The following is a 16,702-nucleotide window of genomic DNA, read 5'->3' on the forward strand; positions in this document are numbered from 1 at the left end:
TGTTTATATGTTACTTACCCCATGTACTTTGATGGTGACCTAGAAAAAAATTTCAATTTGTTGTTTCGTAGAGAAACAACATATTGAAGATTCAGACTCAATAAAACACTGCGGTGACCAGTTCTGAACAAAAGCATGCAATCTGTGAAAAACATCCATGCAAAAAAGAAACAAAAAATTCTCACATAACTCGTGTCACATAATCCACATGTTACTTTCTGGAAACCCTGCCTTAAATGTCAACAAGAAAGACATAATTTCCATAATACTGTATGCTTAAATTGACAATCCACCTCTCTTCCTCATTCATTGGTCAAGTATCCTGTCTTCAATTAAAATGCACAGAATTGTGGGAATTACATTTTTTCTGTTGACATCCAACACAGATTTATTTTAGGAAGTAACTCTTAATAATATTTGAAGAAAATATGAACACATTTTATATGTGGATTATGCAACGCAAGTCTATTGAGATTTTTTTTCTTTTTTCCATTGATGTTTTCCAGAGTTGGTCACTGTTGGGTCCCGATCAATTTGAATCTTTTTTTTTTGTCTTTTCTCTATGAAAGCATGAGAGAAAATATTTTTCTCAGCCACCACTACAAAGTACACAGGTTAAATAACATATAAAAATTACATTTTTGGATGGAGTATTCTTTTAATATACCAATTGAGAGTCTCAGTTGAGAATCCTGTCCAGATTTTATGCTTCTGTCTTAGTTTATAATACTTTCTTGTTCATAAGTAAAAGAAAGACAAAAACATGTACAGAGACATTTTGGAGTGATGTGCATGCTGGAGTCAGTGATAGATTTTAACATTTGTTACAGAACCTCATTATTACCCATCATTTTTAACCAAGGGTGGTGCAGTGGGTAGCACTGCTGCCTCACAGTTAGGAGACCTGGGTTCGCTTCCCGAGCACTCCCTGCGTGGAGTTTGCATGTTCTCCCCTTGTCTGTGTGGATTTCCTCCGGGTGCTCCTGTTTCCTCCCAAAGACATGCAGGTTAGGTGCATTGGCGATTCTAAATTGTCCCTAGTGTGTGCTTGGTCTGTGTGTGTGTGCCCTGCGTTAGGCTAGTGCCCTGCCCGGGGTTTTTTTCCTGCCTTGCGCCCTATGTTGGCTGGGATTGGCTCCAGCAGACCCCCGTGACCCTGTAGATAGGATATAGCGGGTTGGATAATGGATGAATTTTTAACCAAATGTGACCTTAAAATTTCACTTCATTAAAACATAAAAAAGCAACACAAAGTACATGCTTTGTTCAAAGCAATTTTATTTGTTCTATCACTACTATCAATTCTTATTTTATTTAAGTTTGTGTTGATTATGAACCTTTAACTTTTTTTTTCTGGAAAATGTTTTCAATGAAATTTACTGGGAATAAAATATCTAGAAGATTTGAATGAAAGGTTTTTGAAATTGCCAACTGTTCTGAAGCAATGGAAAAAATGATGAAATCACTGATGAGGAAACCAGACATGTCTACATGGTAATATCCCATTAATCTTCGTTCTCCTGCACCTAACGGACATGTTACTTCTGCCAAGTGAGCACTGATCCTGGTTTTGTTTTTTTATAAATTTGGATCATCGAGCACAGATGTGCTGCCAATGACAGTAATCAGAGTATGCAGAAAGCTATGTAATCCTTAGGGCAGATTTTTTTTGTTATTATCTAATTATGTGCAAACATGTTCACAGAATAAATACCACTGGTTTTGTGCCTTCTTTCATGAGACTAATAGTAAGGTGACAGGCTGCTGCCACAATGTACAACAATCAGAATCTTGGGCTTGACCTTAGGCTAGTTTGGCAGAGTAGTCACTTCAGCTGCTCTGGTGATATTTCCTTCTTTATCATCTGCTGGTCAACCATTTGAAGCTGTTTCTCATTCATAAGTTCAGTAGAAGTTCTTCTTTTACCGTTTTGGCCTAAAGATAAAAACACAGTCAATTTGCAGTTTCTGTTAGGTGTGACAGATTAGGGGCTCTCTTGCTCCCTTGAACCCTCAGACCACACGTCCAAATAATTGATTTATTATGATAATAATGTGCACAAAGCACGCTCCTCTCCACAATTCTTCAATAACAATAATCAAACAATAACCAATCCTCCACTCTCCCAGACGCTTAGCCACCCTGCCTCCCAACTCAGCTCAATTGTCTGGGATCTCCCACAGTTCTTTATAGTCCTCGACCCGGAAGTGCTTCTGAGCCCTCAGTCCATGTGATTATCCAGCACTTCCGGGTCAGGTAAAAACTTCTCTTTTTTCTTCAGCCTGGAAATATATCATTTCTTCCATTACCGTGACTTGGAAATACTTCCAGGCTATAAAGAAAATCTAAATCCCTGGGCCTCCCTGCAGCGACTCCTGGCGGCCCCCATGGTATCCAGCAGGGCTGTGTATTACGACTCCACTGTCCATAATTCCCTGCTGGCATTCGGGGTACCTCTATGCTGCAAGGAGGGCTGCATCTAGCGGCCTGGGGTATTGGCCGGGATGAATGGCCAGCCATATCTCACATAGGTTATAGTTATGAGAACACTAGAAAAATATTTAAAAAGTACCCTGGAGCTGTTCAACTAGAGGGCCTAGATTTTCCCTGAAAGAACATGGGGAAGCAGGGGATTATTCGAGAGTGAGTAATGGGGGCATTGTGGTTTTACAGTGTTGTATACAAACATGTTTACATTGATCATTCACACGACAAAATCAAACAAATACTGCCTATGAAGCCACTCTTGCAATAATGTACTTTATTACTTGTGGACATTAAACGGCACTGTATGCACTTGCTGAGTCATATTTGCTATGTTACGATGCTAACTGCATCCACTTTGACGCTGGTGCACATTTGATAACTCAATTGAAAAAGAAAGCTCTGTACAGCTACTTAGATAGAATTTTACATAGGCTGTTGAATAATATGAGAACAGCCTTATGCTTGCATAACTAGTGCCTGCTCTAAGGCCTGGCCTACTTGGCACACTTACTCTTTTCAGTGTCTTTATGTTTTTTGGTATTAATATGCTGCTTAGTATCTCTATATCCTTAACGGGGTATAGAACATCTACCACCATATGTTTGGCATATGAGTTTGTTGTTCTCAGAACTAAATGTCTTTTTTCAGAAATTTAAATTCTCACCTAAGTTCATCATTACTCAAATACAAGCACTGACAGATTAAGCACATGGGTAGAGCAAGCTGTCTCAGAGCTAAGTGCCTTCATATCACACTTGATCATATCCCAGTTCATAACCTTCATTTCATAAATACAGAATATCTGATTGCTCTGATATCGCCTGTTTTGAACAGAATTGAAATGATTGGCTATTTTTTATGCACCGAATAACATACACTCCAAAGTGCTCTTTCTATAATGACTTGCATTCTGCTCTATCAATAAATTGAGAAATGAGTCATAGAAATGAGGACTTTTAAAAAAATAAATTGGGACCCAAACATTTGGCAAGAAATACATGACTGCCCCGGCATATATGGAAGGACGTCTGGTAACTCTATGTTCAACTCTAGTTTATTCTGTAGAACTGATGGTATGTTATATAATTCGTTAGGTGAAGATCTGCCTTTCCTTTCACTTTCTTTCCCTGTGTTTATCCCTTCTACTTCATGCATTACTGCAATGATGGCTTCTGTTTAAATGCTGATTTTATAGTAGGTTGTATGTGAAGAGAGTTGGGAGGATTATTCCCAACTGTTGCAAAAAGTTTATTCTTTCTGTACAAATTCTCTGACCTAAATTAAGTAATATACATGACATTGTAGTGTGGCTTAATGGATAAGATGATGACCTTTAAACCACAAGAAAAAAAAAGTGTATTATCAGGAGAAAAACTAACATATATTAAAGGAGAACATTGCACACTCCCAACAGTGACTAGGCCGTGATTTGAGCCCAGCAATCTCGGGGTATGAGGCAGCAGCATTCAACTTTAATTAATTTTCTTTAAAAAATATTAGGTCATGTACTCTTTTTACCATAGGTCACTTTTTTCTGCCCTTCCAATTTAATGACCTTAAGCGAGATAAGATGTCATTAAACTATAGCAGAATGACAGTTACTAACTGACAAATGTACAGTACACCCCAGGTGCAGCATTATAGTGCAGTAATCAGGAAACAACCCACACACTTCAGCAAATTCTATAGCTCTTATCAAATCAATTCCAAATAAACCTCCAGGATCAAAGACTACAACGCTTCCAGCGCAACTGTGCCAAGTTCATTCACACCCATGAGCTCAACTGTATTGCCTAGAATGTTAGACTGAAAAAGAAGGTGTTGTTAATAAAAGCTATAAAACAAACATTTTCCATCAGTGTCATAAAGTAATACCTAATCCATTGTGCTGCTTTCTCCATGTTGTTTTTTTTACAGAATGATGTGCGATCACCAAAAGTCACAAAGCATTACCATTCAGTACAATGGCCAATAAGTAGTCAGGATGAAATTAAAACTGTCCAGCTTCTAATACAGACTGGCATTGCAAAGGACAGTGAAGGAAAACCAAGAAGCCGGACAGGATCAAGTAAGTATATTTATTGACAACCACAAACAAATGCATGTTTTAAGACACTGAGTTGATAATATGTTCATCCAGTTTCTACAACAAGCATGAGATTATCCATTCATCCATCCAGTTACTGGAGCTTCTTAATACAATTTTAGGGTGACAGAAGTAATCCAAGCAATACTGAACACAAAGTATGAAGGAGCTCCTTCTGGGATGGAAAGCACAGGAATATTATCTCTCAATTATATTTAAAAAGTTTTCTGTTGTGTCCGTGTTATTCAGCCTTGACCTCGCCCAATCGTTACTCTTACTGTGCACATCCTCTCTCTGTAGCACCCTGTGACACTCTCAGTGATACCTCACCCTTCAACGCAGTAAGTTATAATGGCAAGGCAGAAAAGCAAATAATCTATTCAGGAACATCAAATTTTAGATCACGATAGAAAAAGAGCAGCAGGAGCTGATAATGAACATCGAAAACAAGAAAATTAACAAAAAAGAGCTGCATATAATAAAAATCAAGAACAAAGGGAATCATCCACTAAACAAAATGGAGAAAAATATACTGAACAATATGCGAACAGAAATGCAAAAAAGCAGCTTTTATAGAATGTAAGCTAGAGGATAAAGTATTTCATAATATTGTTTTTGACGGGTTGTTAATGTCATTTAATATTTTATTTACTTTTTATTATGTTTTATTACATTTTATCTTTTTACTTCTTTTACTCTTTACTATATTTTATTATTCATTGGTATTTAAAATAGACTGTTGTAGTCAAATACTCAAATAACTTATTTTCTATCTGTAATAACTAAGGACAAAACCTTCTTCCTCCCATGCCCCGCACACTCTTCTATATGCCATCTCTTTGAATGCAATCACTTTCTCTAACAGAGGACTGTGTCGACAGCCTTCAAGCAGCTCAGTTGCAAGATAGCGGGTGCCTGGCACCGACACCTGGGAGTTAGCGAGCAAAGCAAGCAGGGGGCAGAGCCCGTATTATTATTATTATTATTATTATTATTATTATTATTATTATTATTATTCCTTATATAGATGGCACAGTTATTCAGTGTTTTTTACTGCTGCCTCACAACTGCAAAAATCTGGCTTTAAATTCTTGTCCAGATACTGCCGTGCAGAGTTTGCTTGTTCTTCCTTTGTCTCGGTGATAGACTTGCAAACTGTACTATGTTGTTTTTTTGTGTCCTGCCTCTGAAAGTCTGTACCTCTCCATCGCCCTGTAATGGAATAATTAGGTTCGGAAAATTGGATATGTATTTTGCCAATGACTTTGGCCAAGGCTGTTTAAGGAAAATCAGTATTCACACATAACATGTGGAATTTAGACAAGTCAAAGTTAACAAATAATTCAGAGTAAATGTCTTAGTAGAATAGAAGACGTTTAGTGCTGCAGATGATGCCAAGACTAAATAATATACTAGAAACTTCAACAGAAGTACAGTAAATTGATGGTTAACTTAGTTGAAAATATGTTTAGATATTCAGAGTAAAGCTGAATGGCAGAGGTTTAAGCAGCATAGGAGTGGATCATCAGGAGGTGCCTGGACTCATGTAAAATGGGAGAACTGGTAGTCATGAAGAGCTCATTTCACAGTTCAGGTTGAACAAATGGCAATGATCAGCACCTGGCAAAACAGAAACTTTCTCAAGGTATGTGTGGAGAACTTAGGCTTTGAAGGTTGTGAGGAACAGAGCTATGCAAGGACCTCTAGGTCAGGAAATATAACTAACAGTAGTGCAAAGCCAAAAGGGAGAAAGAAGCAGTGTAGTGGTATAGACACCATAAAGGAGAAGGGACATTCCAGCAGGAGCATTCTGGCATAGTTGGTGTTATGCCTTGATGAAAAAAGCAGAAAAAAACATTTTTTATGGGACCAGGAGATGTAAGAGACAAAAACTCAACAGTTAAAATTTAAAAGTAAGGTCAAAATTCCAGGAGATCAAAGTGAAAGTAACAAGCTCAAAATGTAAACCAAAATTCAAAGGGAAAAGAACATGCATTTGTTCTGTTGTCCTGAATAAATCTTTTAGACCCTTCCTACCAACACTGCAAATGCTTATTTTTGTTAAAGAATCCATAACCTTGGATGCCAAAAGGATTGACTGCACTGTTGCCTTATGTACAGTACTTCCTGTAAGTGATGTCACAACATGATTCTTCCCAATGTCATGTATTACCAAGAGCTGACCCAAAAAAGTAACCACAAAATGGTGGCTTCCACAAGAAAGAAAACAGCAGCTCAAAAATAAATAAAATATAACAGTAACATTTTGTCAACACCTTGAAGATGACAAAAAAAAAATATCTAAAAAAGGGACTAAAATGAAACCTGCACTGTTCAAAAGCCAGAATCATGACTGGGGAGAGGCAGTACATTAACCTAGAGAGGACAAGAGACAGAAAAAAGAGTGCAGTGACCTAACTCATAAGGAGGAGACAGAACTTAGGAATGCTGTGAAGAAAAGAGAGAAAGGACTGAATCAATAAGGAAATGTACTAAATGAAAGAGCCAGTCATGCTAAATCACACAGGGTGACTTTGTCAAAGAAACCATTTTGAAAGAAAGCTTTGGGCTCTGTAGGAGAAGCAAAATGTAGGTACAAGATATCTAAGGATATGGATGTGTGGTCGCCATGTCTCCCTCAGCATGAAGTTGACTTTTGTTTAAATGAAAACAGATTTAAAGATGCATTGGTACAATAGATAACACTGATACCTCACTGTTTCTGGCTTTGTCACTGCTTTGCATGTTTCTTCCTCCATTCCAAAGACATGCGTGTTAGATTAGTTGGTAACGCTATATTAGCCCTGTGCATTTATGTGGCATCTTATTAGGTTTTTCCTTTATACCCAGGATTCATTACTAAAAAAAGGAGGTTCAGTAAACAACATTCACATGTGGAAATTTAATCAAACATTGCTTAGAAGCAACACAGTGGCTTTGCCTGTTTGAGGTTTTCACATTTTCACCATATATTTTCAACAGTTACTCTAGTTTCACCCTTAAAATATACAGGTTATGTTGACTGTGTGATAAGTGATCCATGGCGTTGGGCAGATTGTACTTTAATTATCAGGTCCCGGTGATGAGGTGGCTCCAATCGGGTGTGGGCGTCTGCAGGCATGTTCCGCTCTGGAGATGGTTGGGGTGACTGGCTGTGAGTGTCAGTTACATGCATCATTCGCACCTCAGACCCAGTTAGTCAGGTCAAGATAAGGGGAACCTGCACAGCAGAAGGAGAGGACAGATGGAGAGGAAAAAGAGGAAGACAAAGAGGTGGAGGTTAAAGACCAGAGAGAGTCGGTGCTTGTTCAAGAGGCTTCTAAAGGAAACAGGGAGCATGGAACCAACCCTCACCATTACAAATGGTGGCAGCAGTGGGATGAGCCGTAGCGGTGAGGCTTGAAGAACGGTTGGAGAATCAGCAAGTGAATTAGGTCTCTGACTTTTTTTTTTAGGAACCCACAAACTCAAGCAAAGGGAACAGGGAGCATGGAGCCAACCTGCACCATTACAGACTGGCAACTACTTGAGTCAGTATAAGAGTGTCCCTTGGATTTGATTCTAATCTGAGTTTGGTCTTGCATCTGTTGCTGCAGAGTTTGGCTTCAGCACCCATAACCCCGCAGTGATGGTAACTGTATAGAAAATTAATGAATGGATGAATTTTTTTAAAGTAACTGTGCTATCCTGTGTATAGACCGCAAAGTGTCATCAAACCACAAAGTATCCAAACAGGGTTTTTCTTTTTAATATTGATTATAATATAAACCGCGATGGGCTGGTGCCCTGCCCGGGGTTTGTTTCCTGCCTTGCGCCCTGTGTTGGCTGGAATTGGCTCCAGCAGACCCCCATGACACTGTAGTTAGGATATAGTGGGTTGGATAATGGATGGATGGATTATAATGTAAAGGTAGAGAAATATGGAATATCAAAGCAAACCACTAGGTGCCTATTGTCGATTTTTAAAGATTCTGGTCTGCCTGAAGGTAAGCTTGCCCTTCCTCTGTTTACTGTCAAAGTGTTTTATTTTTTCCTACCAAGGAAATATTCTGACCATCTCCATCAGAAATCTTGTCAAAAGATAAATAGTTAAAGAGCTGAGTTACATCCTGGTGTTTCTTGGGTCCACATGCTGAATAATGCCAATAGTCAAGAAGTGTTAAAGAAAAAACATTTTGTTCAGGCATTCACACAAATGAAATATGTAAAGTATCAAATTAACAAGTGAAACAAGCCTTGAGATACTGTATTATTGCTGGTTCATGTCTCAAACTCCTGTCACCGAGACTGAGAGACTCATTCCTGTGCACCTCTCATACCACTAAAGCACCCCCCTTCCATCTCTCTGTTTCTTCTTCTCTCTCTGCCTCCCCCCTCTGGCTTCTCTTCCTCCTCCCAGTGAACACTTGCCAAATGTTCTAGCATTAGGTGACTTTAAAACTCATAATGACATCATCCGGTGTCAAGTTTAGCTCTTCTTTCACTAAAGTTACATCAGGCTGGAACCTGCCCTAGCAGTGGACTTCTCCTTTTAAGTGGATGGTATGATTCTGTTTATTTGTACTGAGATCCATGTGCCCTCTATCAGGTTTTCTGGCCACCTTTCAAGCCTCTGTGGTTGTCTCTGTCTTCTTAAAGGAAGCAACTCAGTACCTCCTATCCTTTTCCAGAAGAAACCTTTCATTGCCACCTATCATAAAGAAGTCTTACAATCTCCTGTCAGACCCCCTTGACCCTTTTTCACTTTATCTATAAGTTCAAGTAGCCCCAAAACCCACTGATGTTTTGATAGAGTTAAGATTTAAGTTATAATAGCTTTCATGGCACATTTTTTAAAATTATTTCACACTCTTTATTGATTTTTAATTATATTATAGGGTTCTGAATATTATGATGATCGGTCATTTGGACTTAACCTTGGCGTTATTATATTCTTATTTTACACTTTTCATTTTTTTCTGATGGCTCCACCATTTCTTTACATGTTTCCTTGGTAACAACCCAGACATTTGTGGTATGTAACATCATTAATGCAATAGGATATAAGGCAGTCATTTTGGACTTATCCAACATTACAAATAACAACACCTCTCTGTGATTCTCCATTAGTATTCATCTTGGACTTCTTGTTAACAAATTTTTAGCAAATTCTTCTGACTTTGATTTTTGGTTTTCGTCTAAAGGTTTTGACGCTCATAATATAATCTCTTGGTTACAATCCTTGCTTTCCGTTCAACTAGGTCTTATCTACCTATTTTTGCTATTATTCCACTATTAGCACCACAGCGCTTTAGCAGTCTGGGAGAACATTGTATGTTTTCTCATATGGATCATCTTTCATTCTCCCATCATTGGTCTGCAATCCCCAGTGGCCACTGCCTTTTTACACAGTCTTGCATTATTGTTCTCTCCTGATCGGCATGGGCCTCACTTTCTTTTGGAGGTCTGTCGTGAGGCCTGCCCATGTCCTTTGCATTCATGTTGGTGCCTTTGTCCCTGGCAATTGTGCCCCTTAAGCACCTTTTCACACTAATGTCTTCACAGGTCCAGGTGCCCAAAACTGCTTGCTATTTTTTACATTGACAGTACAGTATCTTTCCTCTGATTCCATTCTTTATGAAGAAAGGCTGTAATATAGACAGTTAACAATGAGCAGAGACAAACGACACTGAATGCTGAAAGGCTGCAGCTACTTCACTGACATGCCCACTAGCATGGTCACTAGTAAATAATGGAATAGCTATTTTAAATAGCCAAAACAAATGGAAAAGTGGAATGAAAACCATAATGATGATGATGAATAAATCTTAATAAACAACATAAAAATGCTAAATTATTTCCTTGTAAAATACATAAATGCTTGCTACATTCCAGTAAAATTTAGCGTACCTAGTTTTGAAATTTCTGTTTCCAAGCTTTTCATCATTCTGTGTTGTTTGCCCTGCTGTTCTCATCCTTCATTGTCATCATTATAAGGATGCAATTAAAGGAGCAAACTCCACAGAAAAAGGACAAAAAGAGAGTTACGAACTTAAAACCAAGGCAAAAACACAGATGTTTCTAAATTTCATAATGAATGTAAATTTACACTAGTGCTCAGCTCAAAAGAGAAGAAGAATACAGCCAATTAAAGAATAAGATGAATTAAAGCTAAAATAATTCATGGATTGTGAAACTGGTTAAATCAAAAAGCTACAGCCACAGGGTCCACATAATTAAACTTGTAAAGCCACTGATATAGTAGGAGTGTCTCCGGTAGAAAGACAGGGTGTTCTTCTTAGTGGTGATCACACATAGTACTGTACTTTCATCCATTTGGAGGCTATGGTGAAGAGTCCCATGCTCCTCAGCAATAGCTGCATTATTCCTTTGTCCACACTACATGGCATGGGACCTACTTCTGTCACTTTACAGAATTACCTTTCACCATGTAAAACTTTTGAGAATAGAATAATAAGCTAGAGCATGCATGTGCTTAGCAAGTTAACTCAAGTCTCTGGGACTTGAGTGAGTGAAACACACAAAGTGACCGGGACATATTTAGCATACAGTTTGATTGGATGGCATAAACACCAAAAAAGTCTGACATAAGAGAGAGAGAAATTTTTATTGCTTGGATTGGGGAAGAACGGCATGGAATTTGTTTTGAGTATTTAGAGCAGTGAAAGGCAACCTTTATCGAGTTTCGGCGCACTAAGTCCAAACATTTTCTTTTGCGGCGCACCTGAGGGACTGCCCTTAAATATAGTCGTGACGACACAATCTATGGACAATCGGCAATAAAAACAGTTAATTTTACAAGCTTTAAAAACATTTTATTAATAAAGGACTCAAAGGATAAATCTTAAATTTCATTAATGCGAACGTTGAGATTGTTTTTCGGCACATATGAGATTGATGCGAGGATCAATTTTCGAAAGACAGACGCGCATTTTCATGGCGATCAGTTGAAGTCTTTCGCATTTCTTAAACTTCGTTTCCGTAAGTGTTCCGTTATCTGTTTTTCCAACATAAAATATATATTTTAAGCATTATCTTTTTAATCAACCAAAAGTTCAAAAACACTAGCAGTTTTAAATATTTTACAAAAGCTTTCGCGGCGTCCCTAGAAAATTCCGCGGCGCACCGGTTGCCCGACAATGATTTAGAACAACACATTTCATCAAACAGAGTCTTTGACTTCTTCTTTATGGCTTTGCTTCTGTCCCTAGTTAAGAATTTTACACATACACACACACACACACACAGATTCTGGAAGATTTTAACTTAATTGATGAGATTAAGTAACTTAGTTGAATGGCATTTTCTCATTAAAATGTTTCTTACACTCCCATATTCAGAAAGGATGTTCCAAAATGGGACTTTTGATACCTAACAGCTAACAGAGTTTCCTTGTAAAATTATGGATAGGTATGCTCTTCAAGATCATGTCTGAAAAGTTTTTCACCTCCTCTCTATTGAGGTACTACCTTGGACTCATATCACTTTGGCTTGCACCACATTCATCTAGAGCTAGCATGATAAACTAAACTTGTATTTTGGATTCCTGTGCATGAAGTTCATCTTACTATTTTTATCTTACACTATCTTTTTTTATATCTTTTTAAAGATGTGGATCCCAAATGGATATACAACTTGCGAATGAGACAGGTGCTTAATGACCAGAAGCCTCCTGCTGCCTTACCTCATTCTGCTAGCTCCAGTGTGACTACTTTACCTCAGTTTCTTTCCTTCTGTTCTGACCAAGCTTCCTACGCATCAGCAGTGAGGAGACCTTCAAATCACCTACAACCCTCCTCCTGGAACAGTTCAAGAAGCTCTTCCCCAACAGGTGGACTCACCAGAAAAATATCTGGTGTATTCCTTGACTCCAAAGGAAACAGCTCTTCCAGTACAACTTCAGAAAACATGTCAGATAAAGAGCGCTCCTACACACCCCGGGCAAGAGGGAGTTACCACAATAGGAACTCTGATGCAGGGGCTTGGAAGACAGTCCACGGGAATAATTACAACCTGACGCCTTCTGCGCCATTTCGGCAAGACAATAGACACCACAGACCCTACCATCAGACTCGTGCTTTGACACCGAAAACAAATAATTGGGGTCAAGCATCCCATAAGCACTCACCGCCAATACCAGGCATGTTCCTACCAGTGGATGACAATAGCAAAAGTGACACAGAAGATGCCAAAGCCAGTGAAGGAGGATGGATTAAAGTGCAGCGCCAGAAGAAATCTTCAAAGCAGGACAGCAAACAGATGAGAGGTCGGCCAAGGAGAGGAAGCCGTGGTCGTGGTCGCAACTGATTTTAGGATTCCATAGGATACTCAAATGCACATCTCTTTGCTATAGAACTTCCTTTGACAAGTCAGGGTTTAACATTTTAACAGTATGTATTGATCATGTTTCCTTATAGTGAGTGTATTATAAATTGGTTTACCATTGAAGGCTTGTACAGTCAGGATTAATGGTAAGTGCAATGTGTATAATTGTCACATTGCTAGAACTTAAAGTAAATACTGATGAAAGAATAATGTAGATACAAATACTGTATGTTCAGTGGCAAAACCAAAGATTTTTTTTAGTACAAATTGAGGTCTAAGTGACATGTCTAACACCTATCCATACATTTTTTAGACCACTTTTTCAATTATAAGGTGGATATTTAGTCAGAGCTTATCTCAAAAACATTGTGTGCAAGACGAGAAACCAAACCCTGGGTGGAATATACAGTCAAATCTATTAAAAAGCATTCATTCCATTTTACGTTTTCACATTTTATCATTATGCAACATTAAATCATGATTAAAGTAAATTTGGCTTCAGCACTTGATGCACCTTTGGCAGCCATGACAGCCTTGAATCATTGTGCACAGATTGTACTTTGTCTCTATCAGCTTTGCATATCTGGAGACTGCAGTTTTTCTGCATTCTTCTTTTCAAAAACTCTGTCAGACTGCACGGGAATCTTGAGAAAACAGCCTTTTTCCATGTCCAGGCACAAAGTCCTAACTGGATTGAGATCTGGGCTCTCACTTGGCCACTTCAGGAAATTAAAACTGTTGTGTTTTGCTGCATTCATTTTAACCTCTACCCTCACAAGCCTTCTGGAGCCTGTTACACAGAACTATATCCTTAGCGTGTAAAATGGAGATAACAACGATTCAGAGAGAATGGAAGTCTAAGATGAACAATTCTGGATAACAAACAATATCAAAAACATCTATAAAAAAAACTCAGGTTACTTGTGCTAAATAATGAACAAGTCAAGTTAAGTCATCCAGTTGAATGCTCCTAACATCAAAATGCATGCATCTTTTGCTAAAATAATGTCAAATAAATAAATGAACAATGAAAGTAGTCCACAAACAGGATGGCCATTCACACAGAGTTATCTTTATAAATTAAGACCCACTTCTGCCCCTTATTTATCAATCAGGAGTGCTTTCTTCAATTCAAAAGTGTGTTCTAGTATGAATAGGCTTCCTGACTACTTTCATTTTCCAGAGAATTCATTTAACAATATTTTAGCCAAAAGTGCAGCGTTTTCCATGTTGTGAGCATAGATTTGGGTGACTTGACATGTAGATTATGCAACTCAGGTAACATAACATTTTTTTCATGGAATTTTGATATTGTTTGCTGTTGCCCAACACTGGTCACCACAGGGTTTCATTCTGTCAGGAACCTTATCTCCAGTCTCCATGAAAACATGAAATGAAACATTTTTTCTTGGTCATCACTACAAATCATGTGGGGTAAATAACATATACAACAAAAATATACCTCATTTTTAGGTGGATTTTCTTATAAAGCTAGATAGGCACATTGGGTATAAATAGCTTTCAGATCCTCTATTTATACTCTATCAAATCAAGCAATAATGCATATGTAACACTTTTTTTATTTAAGACTATGTAATGGTTTTATATTATAATGATAAATATGTTTCCTTTAACCCCAGAATTAACTTAGAGGAAAAATATGCTTTTGTAATGTAGGGAGGTCAACACATTTGACAGTATCTAAAAAAAGATTATAAATCAGCTTCCACAACCATACAAAACCAACATCATTTGGAGAAAATAAATTTGCTTAAAGTATTTACACAGGCATTGCTTTATCGTGTTAAGTCCTATAGTGATCCTATTCTCCTCTTTTATACTCTTTATTGTGTAGATTTTAATAAAATGTCTAAAATCCCCTATACTTACTGCTCTGTGATAAGGTACTTTAGCACTTCTATCCCCTCCCCTTCTACATCTGTAATCTCAAGCATTTAGACAAGCATTTAAGTTACACATTTAATTTTGTATTATTAATAATAATGCCCAAAAATATTAAGGAAGCAGAGTACCTTGTGGATACTGGCCAACCATACCCTTACTGCCTAAGTAGCAGTGCATCTTGTGTCCATAAGCATTTTTTGGCTTTGCTTGTTTTTAATGTCACTATTAGGATACAATGAAGGGAGCAGGCTACACAGAAAAAGGGAAAAGTGATAGGAAAACAACAAAAAGAGTTAAGCATTTAAAGGCATTTAAAGCAATAGCAAAAAAAGAGAAATATTTCTAAATGTCTTATAATGTAAAAATCATTCTTCTGTGCTTTTCTGTTTGCAGAATAAGAAAAGAGAAAAAAATAACTAATTAAATGAGATTGATTATTATCAATTACTATCACTGATTGTGAATCTGGTTGGAACAAAACCCAAGTCTGGGAACCACTGCTTTAGACCAGTAGAATTAATTTTCCAGTCCTTTCCTGACCAATTACCATTGAAAGCGTTCAGGTCCAACTCATCGCCCAGTTGTTTTGTTTAGACAGTTTGTGGTCTTCCTGCGGTGAATGACTTATAGGCTCTAAGTCCAAACACAGTCATCCTCCATCCGCCTCACCATAAATTTTATATCCTGAGTCAGTCCTAAAGACTAGGGGCTGGTTAGATAAACATCAAAGCACTGCTGTTCTCATCAAAGAAATAAAACATACCTCCTAAAACACTAATATTACATTTGCTTTGTCTAGCTGACAAATAAAGACATGCACAATATTTATCAACTAATATGCTAGATCTGAGAGATTTTGCACCTTTATGCAAAATATTATGCTTTATGCAAATATAGAATAGTCATGCACATAAAACGTATTTTAAATATAATAAACTTAATGCAACTGTGTATTGTGAAAATTGGCATATCATTATTTTTTGAATATAAAGAAGTGTTCATTTTAAGTACGATTATCATAAAATAAGGGTATAATGACAACAGTCCCCAAGTTGCATTATATCACTGGTTAAAATATGGCTTTGTTCTAACATCGATTAATTCTGATAATGTGACATCTAAGATATTTATGTTATAACAAGAAACAACTATGTAATATTAGCAGATTTGATCATTTTAAGTTAAATTATCTTCAAATATATGGATAAAGTCAACATCCCCATCAGTTTATTTGTTTGAGTGAAGAGCTGTTTTCACATTTGTTCAGCTTAACAAGTGCAGATTGCTTTTCGCACCTTTACATAGTGAATACCATCCTGATGTTCTTCAGAGATGAAGTAGGCTTGTTTATACTGTATACTTCTAGAACACTGGCAGATTAATGCTGGTATACTCCCAGAATACTGTCAGGTTTAATGACTTAGTCACGATCGTACATTGATAGTATATTGCACCTTTCCATAATGAACATTATCCCAAGGTGCTTCACAGGTACAGTAGGGTCAGTCAGTCATTTTCTAACCTGCTTATCCTGAACAGGGTCGCCGGGGTCTGCTGGAGCTTGTCACAGCCACCGTAGGGCACAAGGCAGGAAAAAACCCTGGGCTGGTGCCAGTCCATTGCAGGGTGAACACACGCACACACTCCAACCACACACTAGGGACAATGTGGTATCGCCAATCCACCATATCTTTGGACTGTGGAAGGAAATCAGAGCTCCCAGAGGAAACCCATGTAGACACAAGGAGAACATGCAAACCTGCCAAGATAAGATGTGAATCCTGGTCTCCTTACTGCGAGTCAGTAGCACTACCACTGCACCACCGTGCCATCCATACAGTAGGGTTGTTTCTTTGTTTCTAGAACTGGTGCCCTTAAATGAGTCGTTCAGGGTCACAC

The 16,702-nt window shown here is 37.9% G+C and overlaps 1 protein-coding gene across 1 annotated transcript in view; it reads left to right on the plus strand.

Moving 5' to 3' along the window:
• Nucleotides 1-15,075, plus strand: part of zak (sterile alpha motif and leucine zipper containing kinase AZK) — a 214,693-nt gene extending 199,618 nt beyond the window's left edge. Inside the window, exons 19-20 of the mRNA XM_039757640.1 lie at nucleotides 4,405-4,555; nucleotides 12,183-15,075. Of these exons, the coding sequence (XP_039613574.1) occupies nucleotides 4,405-4,555; nucleotides 12,183-12,880 (849 nt within the window). The 3' untranslated portion in view covers nucleotides 12,881-15,075. The remainder of the gene's footprint in view (nucleotides 1-4,404; nucleotides 4,556-12,182) is intronic.
• Nucleotides 15,076-16,702: the final 1,627 nt, after the last annotated feature.

This window comes from Polypterus senegalus, chromosome 6, assembly GCF_016835505.1.
Source record: "Polypterus senegalus isolate Bchr_013 chromosome 6, ASM1683550v1, whole genome shotgun sequence".
Classification (NCBI taxonomy): domain Eukaryota; kingdom Metazoa; phylum Chordata; class Cladistia; order Polypteriformes; family Polypteridae; genus Polypterus; species Polypterus senegalus.